This window comes from Pelodiscus sinensis, chromosome 1 (genome assembly GCF_049634645.1).
Source record: "Pelodiscus sinensis isolate JC-2024 chromosome 1, ASM4963464v1, whole genome shotgun sequence".
NCBI classification, from domain to species: Eukaryota; Metazoa; Chordata; order Testudines; family Trionychidae; genus Pelodiscus; species Pelodiscus sinensis.
In genome coordinates, this window is record NC_134711.1 from 137,945,488 (window position 1) to 137,957,617 (window position 12,130).

The 12,130-nt window shown below is 51.5% G+C and overlaps 1 protein-coding gene across 2 annotated transcripts; it reads left to right on the forward strand.

Moving 5' to 3' along the window:
• Window positions 1–447: 447 nt before the first annotated feature.
• RBP5 (retinol binding protein 5) lies at window positions 448–3,744 on the forward strand. Of its 2 annotated transcripts, none has more exons than XM_075903541.1 (4): window positions 448–659; window positions 1,937–2,115; window positions 2,676–2,809; window positions 3,531–3,744. In XM_075903541.1, the coding sequence occupies exons 1-4, from the start codon at window positions 587–589 to the stop codon at window positions 3,535–3,537; spliced, it is 393 nt and encodes a 130-aa protein (XP_075759656.1). In that variant the 5' UTR covers window positions 448–586; the 3' UTR covers window positions 3,538–3,744. The 2 variants fall into 2 exon arrangements, with proteins under 2 accessions (XP_075759656.1, XP_006127404.1); XM_006127342.4 differs by having other exon boundaries at window positions 453–659; window positions 2,676–2,777.
• Window positions 3,745–12,130: the final 8,386 nt, after the last annotated feature.

Sequence of the window (12,130 nt, forward strand, 5' to 3'; positions counted from 1 at the left end):
AGCTGCCGGGGGGGTGTCTCTGGGTTGAACGCTGAGGGCACTGCTGTGGGGAAGCTCACAGCTGCCGGGGTGTCCCTCGATTGAACAGTGAGGGCACTGCTGTGGGGAAGCTCCCAGCTGCCGGGGGTGTCTCTGGGTTGAACGCTGAGGGCACTGCTGTGGGGAAGCTCACTCTGACCGAATATGTCGCTGAGACGCCAGAGCAGAGCGCTTTCCGGTTAGCACCCGGGAGTTTAAAGCGCCGGAGTGGAAGGCTGCGGAAGCTCAGCCTGGTCTACGGCCGATCGCTGCTCCCCGGCCTGTCCACACTGAAGCGGAGGTGCCCGGAACAGAGCCAGCCCCAGCCCCAGCCCAGCCGCGGCGTGTTCCCCGGTGAGGAACCAGGGGACTCTTACGGCAGCAAGACGCCTGTCCGTGGGGCTGCCTTATCAACTCCCCCTTCCCCGCCCCCTAAGGGAGAGTGAAGCGAGCAAGCAGGAAAGGGGCCGGCCCAGAGGGGGAGAACAAGGTCCCAGCTCATCTCGGTCTCATCTCCCCTGTTCCCCTTGTCTCGTTTCATCCATCACGTCTGCCCATCTGCCCTACGATGCCTCCCAATCTGACCGGCTATTATCGATTCGTCTCCCAAGACAACATGGACGGTTACCTCCGGGCTTTAGGTAACCGCACCCTTCCCCGGCCGCTCCCTCCTCTCCTTGCCCTCCCTCCCCAGGGATGGCACCTCAAGCGGGTTGGGGTTTCTACCCCGCCTGTCCCTCTGTGACTTTAAGCATCAGGGGAGTTTGGTGCCGCCTGTGGGCGCTGGGGGTTCAGAGCGGCCTGGAGACATTGAGGGGGATTGTGTGATGGGTGGAGCGCAGGGCTCCCCGCTCATGTTCATGTCGATCTTCCTCAGCTCTCATGCTTCAGGGGTTGGGCCAGTCACCGGCAGAGATTCTTCCTCTCCCCGCTCTGTTCTGGGGCGCGGGGCTTTTCTGTCTCCTTCCTCTGGCGCAGCAGAGGTGGCCATAGCTGGAGATGGGACATTGGGTGGGATGGGGGAGGGTTCTGAGGTGGCACTGATCATCCTCTCTCACATGCTTGGCTGGCTGGATCTTGCTCATATGCTCAGGGCCCAACTGATGACCTTAAATGGGGTCAGGAAGGAACCTTTCCCCAGGCCATTTTGACAGTGAACTTATGTGTGTGGGAGGAGTTGCTTCCTCTACAGCATGTGGGCAGCATGCTGGGATTTCCCAGGTATTTCTCACATCTGTTGCTCCTGTGCCGCAGTTGGGACTCAGACACAAGCACAAGTGCACCTCCATCCCTGCCTGTGGCACGCACAGCTCAGTCCCCTGGCAGGTGGAATGCTCTCATTTTGGCTGCCCAGTTCCCTGTATGAGTGTTGGGGGCCTGTGATATACGGGAGGTCAGAGCAGATGATCTGATGGGCCTTTCTGGCCCTAAGCTTTCCGACTATGACCTGGCTGTGGAGCTTTGCACAGTCACCCGTCTGTGCAGGAGGGGTGGGCAGTGTGAGTGCAGGAGGTGGAGCCTTCTTGGAGAAGGGAATGAGCTATATTGATGGGGGTAGTGATGGTCACTGAGGCTATGTCTAGACTATGGGGTTTTATCAGAAAAAGGTATGCGAATGGTGCTCTGCAATTTGCATACCTTTTTCTGATAGTTTTGTCAGAAGAGCCCTTCTTCCTCATGGAAGGAGGAAGACAGGGCTTCCAAAAGAGCACGTCTGCTTGTCCACAAAAAGAAAGTGAAAGGGCAGACGCGTTCCATGAATGCGGTGGAGTTTTTCCGGGATACTTCTGGTATCCCGGAAAAACTTTGTCGTCTAGACATAGCCTGAGGAGAATGTAGCGAGGGAACCAAGGCAGAGAAATGAAGTTCACTACTATCAACACCCCATTACATGTTCCCTCCACCTCATCCCACCTAGACATTAATGTGGCCCTGAGAAAACTGGTTTGCCTCCTGAAACCTGACAAGGAGATAATCCACACTGGAGATCACATGACCATCCGCACAATCACCTCACTGCGCAACTACATCATGGACTTTGACCTGGGGAAGGAGTTTGAAGAGGACCTGGGGCCAGTGGATGGACGCAAGTGCCAGGTGAGAGTGCCAAAAGGCTAGACCAGTGATGTCAAGGCATCTTGACCAAGGACAGTGGCGAGGGCTTTGTTTAATAACCAGAACAATGCTGTTTCTGATGCAGGAGCCAGAGTTGAATCCAGCTCAGAGCTATGTTGGGTCTGCTGGGTTAATAGCTGATGTGTTCAGGTTTCATGATGTATATGGGTGAGGAGCATAGAGCCCAGCCGTCTAAAGTTTCAGTATCCAACTATCCTAAAATCTGTCCCAAGCAGTAATACCCTGAAATAAGTCAGAAATGCAAATGATTTATCCCCTGGAACGGATTCATCACGTGTCATGAAATGTCTGACTTTATAAGATGCTGAAGTTAATCAGCAGACATGAAAGCCAGACTAAGGGGTCTAAAGTTAGGAACATAACAAAGAAAAAACCCTTCACAACAAGATCTGCATTTGAAAATGTGCTTCAGAAAGAGGGGCAGGTAGTGAGGCAGTGTGGAATGGTGACAGTACAAAGAAGTAGACAAGGCTTTTTCCCATGCCTGACCATGTTGCCTGTCTCTCCCCAACCCATTTCAGACAGTCGTCTCCTGGGAAGGGGATCAGTTGGTGTGTGAGCAGCAAGGAGAGAAGAGAAACCGGGGCTGGAGGCACTGGCTGGAGGGGGACCATCTGCATTTGGTGAGAAGGAGCTGGCTAACACCCCAGAGAAGGTAGTCTCAGGGGATTCCCTAGGCCGGGTGTGCCAGAGGCTCAGAATGGGATGATCGTCTCTGCGTCCCCGCCCCCACCCCAGCGGACCTCAAGCTAGGCCCCATACTTTATGCATGGCTTCACCAGGGCAACGGCCACTTCACACAAACATCCTTCTGCAGAGTTCAAAAGTTGACTTGGCTGAGCTCAGCGTGAATGGGCCAATGTCCCTGCCCTGCCCTGCAATTCCACCAGTGCTCCTGGGGCTTGTGAGAGGAAAAGGCAAGAGATGAATCAGACACAAGGTTTCCTCTGTGTGACACCAAAACCTCTTCAGGCACAAAGAAGAATCTGGAAGTATAGGGAGGCTGTGGGGTAGGGCTATGGAGCATTAGCAGAGCTGCAGGGTGAGGGGCAGGAGTGCAATACCAAGGATGCTGTGGGTATGGGCTTTGGGGCAGTGGCAAAGCGGCATGGGGGCAGGAGTGCAATGACAAAGCGGCTGGGGGTTAGGACTGTGGGGCACTGACAGAACCACATGCAGCTGGCAGAGGTGCAGTCACAGGGGGGTTGCTGCGGGTCAGATTTGGAGGGACATTGGTGGAGCTGGGGGAGGAGAGGGAGGAAGGAGCTAGGCCCACGGCTGGAAAACATGGGAACTGTGGGTTGGGACTGAGAAGCCCTGGCAGAGATGCCTCAAGTCTCCCCTTTTATCTCCCTCCCTCCCTTTCTTCTTCCCAGCGCATGACAGCAGAAGATGAGATTTGTGTACAGATCTTCCAGAAAGTGAAGTAACCAGAACTCCTTCCCAGCACTGAGCACTACCCCCTTTGGACAGAACTACTTTCACAACAGTCAAGGCCAAAGCTACCGAATCTGCCCCCACTTCTCTCCCTCCCCTCCATCCTCACACACTCTTTGGAATTAAAACAAGAAATAAAAGTGGCCAAAGCTCCTGCTGCATTGTGTTTCCTTATTACTGCCCACATTCATCTTGCACCCAGGTGCCAAAGCATGCGGTACCCAGCTTCCATTCCCCAGCCCTCTCTCTCATGCCCTGGGGACTGGGAGCTCTGCACAGCTGGTTTTGGTGCCTTCTAAAGGTTAGTGCTCCTTCCCAATGCTGCCATGTGGGAGGCCCAGACTTGCCTCTCTGTGCTGCTCCCTACTGCTCAGTGAGAGTGCCTCTCAGCTGGGCTAGTGCTGCGGGGTGGTGTGGAAAAGCTGAGACTCATCCACAGGAGAATGGAAGCCCAGATCTTTCTGCAAAGAGGCGACAGAGAGCGGGGATTTCTGATGGCTGGGGCTGTGTGTGGTGTGAAGGGTTCCAAGCAGTCTGGGAAAAGAAGGAGGCCAGTCAGTGGGGTGGGAGGGAAATGTGGCCTCAGGTTTCAGTGAGATTCTTTCAGAATAAGAGCTCTGGCGTCCCAGCCACAAGGGAAGGGGGAGGGGTAGTGGAGGAGTCACTGCTTGGCTGAACTCCAGATGTGAGAGGGAACCAGGCTGGAATGGAAAGTGAATCCCCCTCACCCCAGGGACAGCGGCTGGTGCAGAAAGGGATCTAGGGCTTGTTTTGCTTGAACAATCCCTCTGCTATTTTCACCTGATGAGATCCCTCTGGGCTCTCCCTTTTTTTGGGAGGGTGGGGAATAGAGCAGAGACCAGGCCCCTCAGGTCATGGTCAGAAGGAAGCTGAGATGATGGTCACATCTCCACACCAGTCAGCAGATTAGTCTTGCCTCAAACCTGAGCTCCCAACATTCTCAGGACGCATGCTGACCCCTAGTGGCTACTGCTGGTATGGAACACTTCCCTCCACCTGTGAGTAGGGACTGCATTGGAATCAAAGACCATATGGGAAGCAACATTACCAGCCCAAGCAGTCAAATGGCATAAGGCTCTCCCCACAAATCACAGGGATTCTAAGTTGTATGCAATACTAATTGTCTTCTCTGTATTTGTTTTTTGCATTCTGTACCTTTAGTTCGAGCTTCACTCTGCAACATTGATGGAAAGGAATGATACATTCACTTAGTTAATGATACATTCACTTCCATTCTGGAAGACATATTTACATGACCCCAGGAGCTGGGGTTTTAAAATAAATGCCAAATTCATGGGACTCGGTATTCCTATTACATTCCAAATGTTACAAGGAGTCCTGTAGCACCTGATAGACTAACAGCTGTATCGGAGCATAAGCTTTCGTGGGCAAAGACCCATGTCGTCAGATGCATGTAGTGGCCACTACATGCACCTCAGGAATGGGAGAATTCAATGTTCCAGGACACCACTGGGCTCTGGGTATGGGGCTTTTACTGACAATTAGCAATATTGGGGGGGAGGGGATTTCAATTAATACTGTCCCTACATTTTCCACATCTTGTAATGGAAGCTATCTTATGGCTGAGGGTGATCAGGGAATCAAGGGAGGCGCTTCTCGAAGACTGCAGCGTCTGCCCAGGCCATTGTGCGGCTGGCCTGTATGCTGAAAAGGTGCCCCGCTCTGTAATGGCAGAGTAGCGCAGGAAAATTACCCTGAATGGGGGAAGAAACAAAGCAGCTCTGCCAAAGAACCTGTGCCAGTGGATTGCCCAGTATCTCTGAGGAAGATAGCCATGAAGTGAGCGAGTCAATCAACACCCTCTTCCGCTGCTGTGCCTACGCATGTGGTGGTTCGCACACCACACAGACACAAGGCAGCCATCAGCACTCCTTCCCCTCCCCCCCGGCCTACAAGCACCGCACACAGAAACAAGCTAGCCTAGGGCAGCGCCTCCCACCAACATCTTGCTTCAACAGTTCCCAAAATGGAAGCCCCTCACCAGCGGCCTCCTCTCCTGTTTCCATATCACCACACCGAGCCTGTGGCTGACTAATCTCCTCCTGGGGTGAGAAGAGCTCCTGGCTGCAGCCCAGTCCAAACAGCAAACTGTCCTCACCTGCTGGGTCCCCTCCTGCTCCACATCCCCATCTGCTATTTTGTCATGGCTCAGCCCACTCTCAGCTGGCCCTTAGCTGCCAGAGTAGTCATGGGGGTCTCCACAGCAGAGGTGGGGTCACCCCCAAGTACTGCATCCCACTCTTTGTGGAACCAGCAGCCAGGGCCACCGGTAGAAGTCCCAGAATCTGGGACAACCCCCCCATTACAGGCCCTCTATTCCCCAACCCCTTGCCCTCTCCCCTGAGCAATGCTGTCTGGGGGACTATTAGAGCCTGGTGCAGCGATAGCAGGAGTCGCCTCCTCCCCCACTCACCACGAGGAGCTAGCTCTGCCTAACCCGTCCTCTCCCCCTGGCCCACTGCACCTTGATTCTCCATGGCAGCAGGAATTGGAGCGCCCTGTGGCTGAAGCGCTCTGCTTCCTGCCACCGCTGTAAGTGGAAGGTGGAAGCTGTGAGCTTCTAATCAGGGTTTGAAATCTAGAAGCCTCTGCTCATTAGCTGAGCCTTAATCAAGGGAAGGGGCTATCAGGCAGTTCAGGGCTTAATAAAGGAATGAGCCAGAGAGCAGGGAGCTTGCGAACAGGGGCTCTTAATAGGAAGTTTGGAGAGGGAGTTGGGAAGAGGGTGAAATACAGTCGCCATTCTTTAAAATCTTTTCACTACACTCTTGCCCTTCAGGGAGGCATTTAATAACAATTGAGGAATCTCTCAGAAGGAAGCCAGTTATGGATGGTGAGAGGTCTGCTGTTGTTACCTGCACAGCATGTGCCATGTTTGTCTTCCTCCCAGAAGACAGAAGAGATTTCATCTGCACTAAGTGCAAGCTGGTTGCCATTCTGGAAGAAAAAATTAGAGGACTTGAGACCCAAGTATTGACTGTACCTTCTATCAGAGAGGATGAAGACTTTCTTGATTAGAAGGCAGTGTTTAATCCTGCAGGCACAACAGGCTGAAGAGCCAGTCAGGGTAGTACAGGATAAGGAAGAGAGCTGGCAGCATGTAACCCCTAGAAGGAGAAGACGGCCAACTCAGGTATCCCCAATTCATGTAGAGGTAAGTAACTGCTATCAGGCTGTCTCCACAGGCACTGCGGTGGAGACTGCTTTGTCAGGGACCTCTCAGGGAAGAAATCAGAAGGGAATACCATCTACCGGAAGGCATGGGGTCCTAGGGATGGGGGTTCCATGACCACCACCCCCAAAAGAAGAAGACGGCTGGTGAAGGTCGGGGACTCCCTCCTAAGAGGGACTGAGTCATCCATCTGCCATCCAGACCTGCAATCTCTAGGTGTGCTGCTTACCGGGAGTTCACATTCAGGATGTGACCGAGAGTCTTCCGAAAGTTATTAAACCTTTGGATTGCTACACCTTCCTGCTTCTCCATGTAGGAACTAACAGTACGGCCAAGAATGACCTTGAGCAGGTCACAGCAGATTGTGGTGTTGGGTCGAAGGATCAAGGAATTTGGAGTGCAAGTGGTATTCTCGTCCATCCTTCTGGTTGAAGAAAAGGTCCGGGTAGGGATCGTCGAACTGAGGAAGTAAATGCGTGGTTATGCAGGTGTCGGAGAGAGGGCTTTGGTTTCCTTGACCATGGGACTCTGTATCAGACACAAGGATTGTTAGGAAGAGATGGGATCCACCTAACCAAGAGAGGAAAGAGCATTTTCATGGGCAGGCTTGAAAACCTAGTGAGGAGGGGTTTGGGCGACGGTGACCAAAGCCTTGAGGTAAAGGAGGAAGCCAGACACCGGGAAGAATCACAAGGAGAAACGAGCAACAAAGAAGGACCCCTGATTTGGATGGAGAAGGCAGGGTGATCAACTGGTTATCTAAGATGTTTGTACACAAATGCGAGAAGCCTGGGAAATAAACAGGAAAAATTAGAAGCCCTGGCTCAGTCAAAGAACAATGATTTGATTGGAATAACGGAGACTTGGTGGGATGATTCACATGATTGGAGCATGGTCATGGAAGGGTATAAACTGTTCAGGAAGTACAGGTGGGGAGAAAAGGAGGAGGAGTTGCACTGTATGTAAGGGTATGTCTACACTACCCCCCAGTTCGAACGGAAGGCTAATCCGAACTAGCTAGTCCGTGCCGCATGTAGCCGCGCGGCACAGGGTCCGACCTAGCTGGCATTTAAAAATGGCGCTGGCTGGCTTTATGCAAATGAAGCCCAGGAAATTCAAATCCCGGGCTTCATTTGCAACTCTGTATGACTACATTACCCCCCTAGTTCGAACTAGGGGGGTAGTGTAGACATACCCTAAGAGAGCAGTATGATTGATCGGAGCTCCAGTATATAAAGGGAGAAAAGACTGTTGAGAGGCTATGGGTTAAGTTTAGATGTGGAAGCAACAGGGGTGATGTTGTGGTTGGGGTTTCCTATAAACCGCCGGATCAGGTGGATAAGGTAGACGAAGCTTTCTTTGGACAACCGAGAGAAGCTTCCAGATCGCAGTTCTCATGGGCGACCCTGACATCTGTTGGGAGACCAATATGGCAGTACACAAACAATCCAGAAAGTTTTTGGAGAATGTTGGGGATAACTTCTTGGTACAAGTGCTGAAGGATCTGACCAGCGGCCATGCGCAGCTTGACCTGCTGCTCACAAACAGGGAGGAACTAGTAGGGGAATAAGATGTGGGTGACAACCAGGGAAGCAGTGACCATGAGATGGTAGATTTCAGGATCCTGACCAAAGGAAGAAAGGACAGTAGCAAAATACACACCATGGACTTCAGAAGAGCAGACTTTGACGCCCTCAGAGAACTGATGGGCAGGATTCCCTGGGATGCTTACATGAAGGGAAAAGGAGTCCAGGAGATCTGGCAGTATTTTAAAGAAGCCTTATTGAAGGCACAGGAAGAAAACATCCCGATGCGCAGCAAGAAAAGCAAACATGGTAGGTGACCAGATTGGCTTATTGGGGACATCCTTGGTGAACTTAAACACAAAAAGGAGGCTTACAGGAAGTTGAAACTTGGACAGATGATTAGGGAGGAGTATAAATATATGTCTCAAGAATGCAGGGGAGTTATCAGGAAGGTGAAAGTTAAATTGGAATTGCAGCTACAAGGGATGTGAAGGATAACAAGAAAGGTTTCTACAGGCATGTTAGCAATAAGAAGGTGATCAGAGAGAGTGTGGGGGCCCCTACTGGATGAGAAGGGTAACCTAGTGACAGATGATGTGGGAAAAGCTGAAGTACTCAATGCTTTCTTTGCTTCTGTTTTCACAGACAAGGTCAGCTCCCACACAAATGCACTAGGCAACGCAGTATGGGAGGGAGGTGGACAGCCCTTGGTGGGGAAAGAACAAGTTAGGAACTATTTAGAAAAGCTAAACATACACAAATCCATGGGCCTGGATTTAATGCATCTGAAGGTACTGAGGGAGTTGGCAAGTATCATTGCGGAGACTTTGGCTATTATCTTTGAAAACCCATGGAGATTGGGAGAGATTCTGGATGACTGGAAGAAGGCAAATGTAGTGCCCATCTTTAAAAAAAGGGAAAAGGACAGTCCAGGGAACTACAGACCAGTCAGCCTTACCTCAGTCTCCACAAAAATCATGGAGGGGATCCTCAAGGAATCCATTTTGAAGCACTTGGAAGAGGGGAAAGTGATCAGGAACAGTCAGCATGGATTCACGAAGGGCAAGTCGTGCCTGACCAATCTGATTACCTTCTATGATGAGGTAACTGGCTCTGTAGATATGGGAAAGTCAGTGGATGCGATATACCTTGACTTTAGCAAAGCATTTGATATAGTCTCCCACAATATATTTACCAGCAAATTAAGGGAATATAGATTGGATAAATGGACGGTAAAATGGAATGGAAAGCTGGCTAGACTGTCGGCCCAACGCGTAGTGATCAATGGCTCAATGTTAGGTTGGCGGTTGGTTTCTAGCGGAATTCTCCAAAGATCTGTTCTTGGACTGGTTTTGTTCAACATCTTTATTAATGACGTGAATGAGGGGATGGTTTGCATCCTCAGCAAGTTTGCAGATGATACTAAACTGGGGGGAGAGGTAGATATGCTGGAGGGCAGGGATAGGGTCCAGAGTGACCTAGACTGATTAGAGAATTGGGCCAAAAGAAATCTGATGAGGTTCTACAATGGCTAGTGCAGAATCCTGCACTTGGGAAGGAAGAATCCCAAGCATTGTTACAGGCTGGGGACCGAATAGCTAAGTAGTAGTTCTGCAGAAAAGGACCTGGGGATTCCAGTGGATGAGAAGCTGGAGAGGAGACAACAGTGAGCCCTTGTAGCCAAGAAGGCTAATGGCATATTAGGGTGCATTAGGAGGAGCATTGCCAGCAGATCCAGAGAAGTGATTATTCCCCTTTATTCGGCTCTGGTGAGGCCACATCTAGAGTATTATGTCCAGTTCTGGGCCTCCCACTATAGAAAGGATGTGCACGCATTGGAGAGGGTCCAGTGGAGGGTGACTAAAATGATTAGGGGGTTGAAGCGCATGATCTATGAAGAGAGGCTGAGGGATTTGGGTTTGTTTAGCCTGCAGGAAGGGGCGGCCCGTGAGCCTAGGCAAACCAAGCAGTTGTCTAGGGCACCGCTGGCCTGGGCGCCTGATCATTACATCATGGCCATTGACGGCCTCGTAGGCGGGGGCGCTGATCGTGCTTTCTGCCTGGGGCGCCAGCTGCAGCAGCCGACCTCAAACTGCTCCTGTCTGCAGAAAAGAAGAGTGAAGGGGGATTTGATAGCAGCCTTCAACTTCCTGAAGGGAGGTTCCAAAGTGGATGGAGAGAGGCTGTTCTCAGTAGTGACATATGGCAGAACAAGGAGCAATGGTCTCAAGTTGTGGTGGGAGAGGTCTAGGTTGGATATTAGGAAAAACTATTTCACTAGGAGGGTGGTGAAGCACTGGAATGGGTTACCTAGGGAAGTAGTGGAGTCTCCATCCCTAGAGGTGTTTAAGTCTCGGCTTGACAAAGCCCTGGCTGGGTTGATTTAGTTGGGATTGGTCCTGCCTTTGGCGGGGGGGCTGGACTTGATGACCTCCTGAGGTCTCTTCCAGCTCTATGGTTCTAGGTGGTGGGGGAGCAGAGAGGAGAAAGGAGCAATCTCTGCTGCCGCCCTGCACCAGGCCCTCATAATCTCCTGGGTCCCTCCTGTCCAGGGGACCATTGGGGCAACCATAGTGGGGCCCTCAAAAGCACAGGGCCTGGGGTGGCCACCCCAAACCATCCCAGCAGCTCGTGGGAGCAGTACCAGTGCAGTGGTTTGCCTGCCACACTTTGTGGTAGTTTTCCACAGCACTCCTCATTTGACCTGGCACTGCAGCGTGCCCCAATCATGGGCCCTTCCCACCATGCAGCGTGAGAACTGTCCGTAGGTATCATAATTTCTACAGATGGAACACAGCTTGGACAGGACAGTCTCCTCTTCTCAGGTAGGGTTGCCACGTGTCCGGTTTTGAGCCGGACAGTACAGTATTTGAACTTTCTGGTCAGGAAACAAATTGAGAAAATAGAAATGTCTGGTATTTTCTAAATAAGATGCAATGTAGATTGTGATGTCAAGTGTGTCCAGTATTTTTGTTGAACCCATCTGGCAACCCTATCCTCAGATGCTGATGTTCCAAGTGGGGAATTACATGGAGGAAGCATGGTCACCTGGAAAGATGCATTGACAGCATTCCGTGCCTTGCCAAGCGAACAGGAAGGGGACTTTCAGAACTCCCAAGTGATGTAAAGGGTGGTGCTTCTGATGGCTGGTCAGTGAGGGCTGGACAGTAGAGTTCAAATGGCTGGCCAGTGAGGTGAGAACAGGCATTGTGGGATATATCTGGAGGCCAGTTTCAACACTGTAAGGGTATGTCTACACTACAGTGTTATTTCAAAATAGCTTATTTAGAAATAACACACAAAATGCATTTCGAAATAGCGTTTTGTTATTTCGAAATAGCACATCCACACTGAGTGGATTCTGAATCGTATTTAAGGCCGGCCGGAACCAGTTCTGGCAGGGCATCAGGTCAAGAGTTATTTTCTGTGGCTTCTGCCTGAGGCTATCTGAGGCCTGTGCTTAAAGGGACCCACCCTGGACAGCCAGTTCTCAGCTTTCCCTGCTTGCTTGCCTACCTCGATGAGGGACAGCAAAGCATTTTGTCTCAGTATAGTCTGGTTGCTCTCACTCGGGACACCACAGCACTCTGCAACATGGAGCCAGAACTGCCCCTGGGCACTCTGGTGCTTCTCGTGAATGCGTTGCTGTGAGCCTGGATGCACTTTCTGCAGGCTGCCATCTGGGAATTCCATCGGGGGGCTGTCAGTATCCAGGAGGCCCTGAGGGACAGCTTCCACCCTGAGGAGCACTAAGAGCCTCCCTGCTCTTCCCCACTGGAGGCTTGTGCCTCATTCCTCC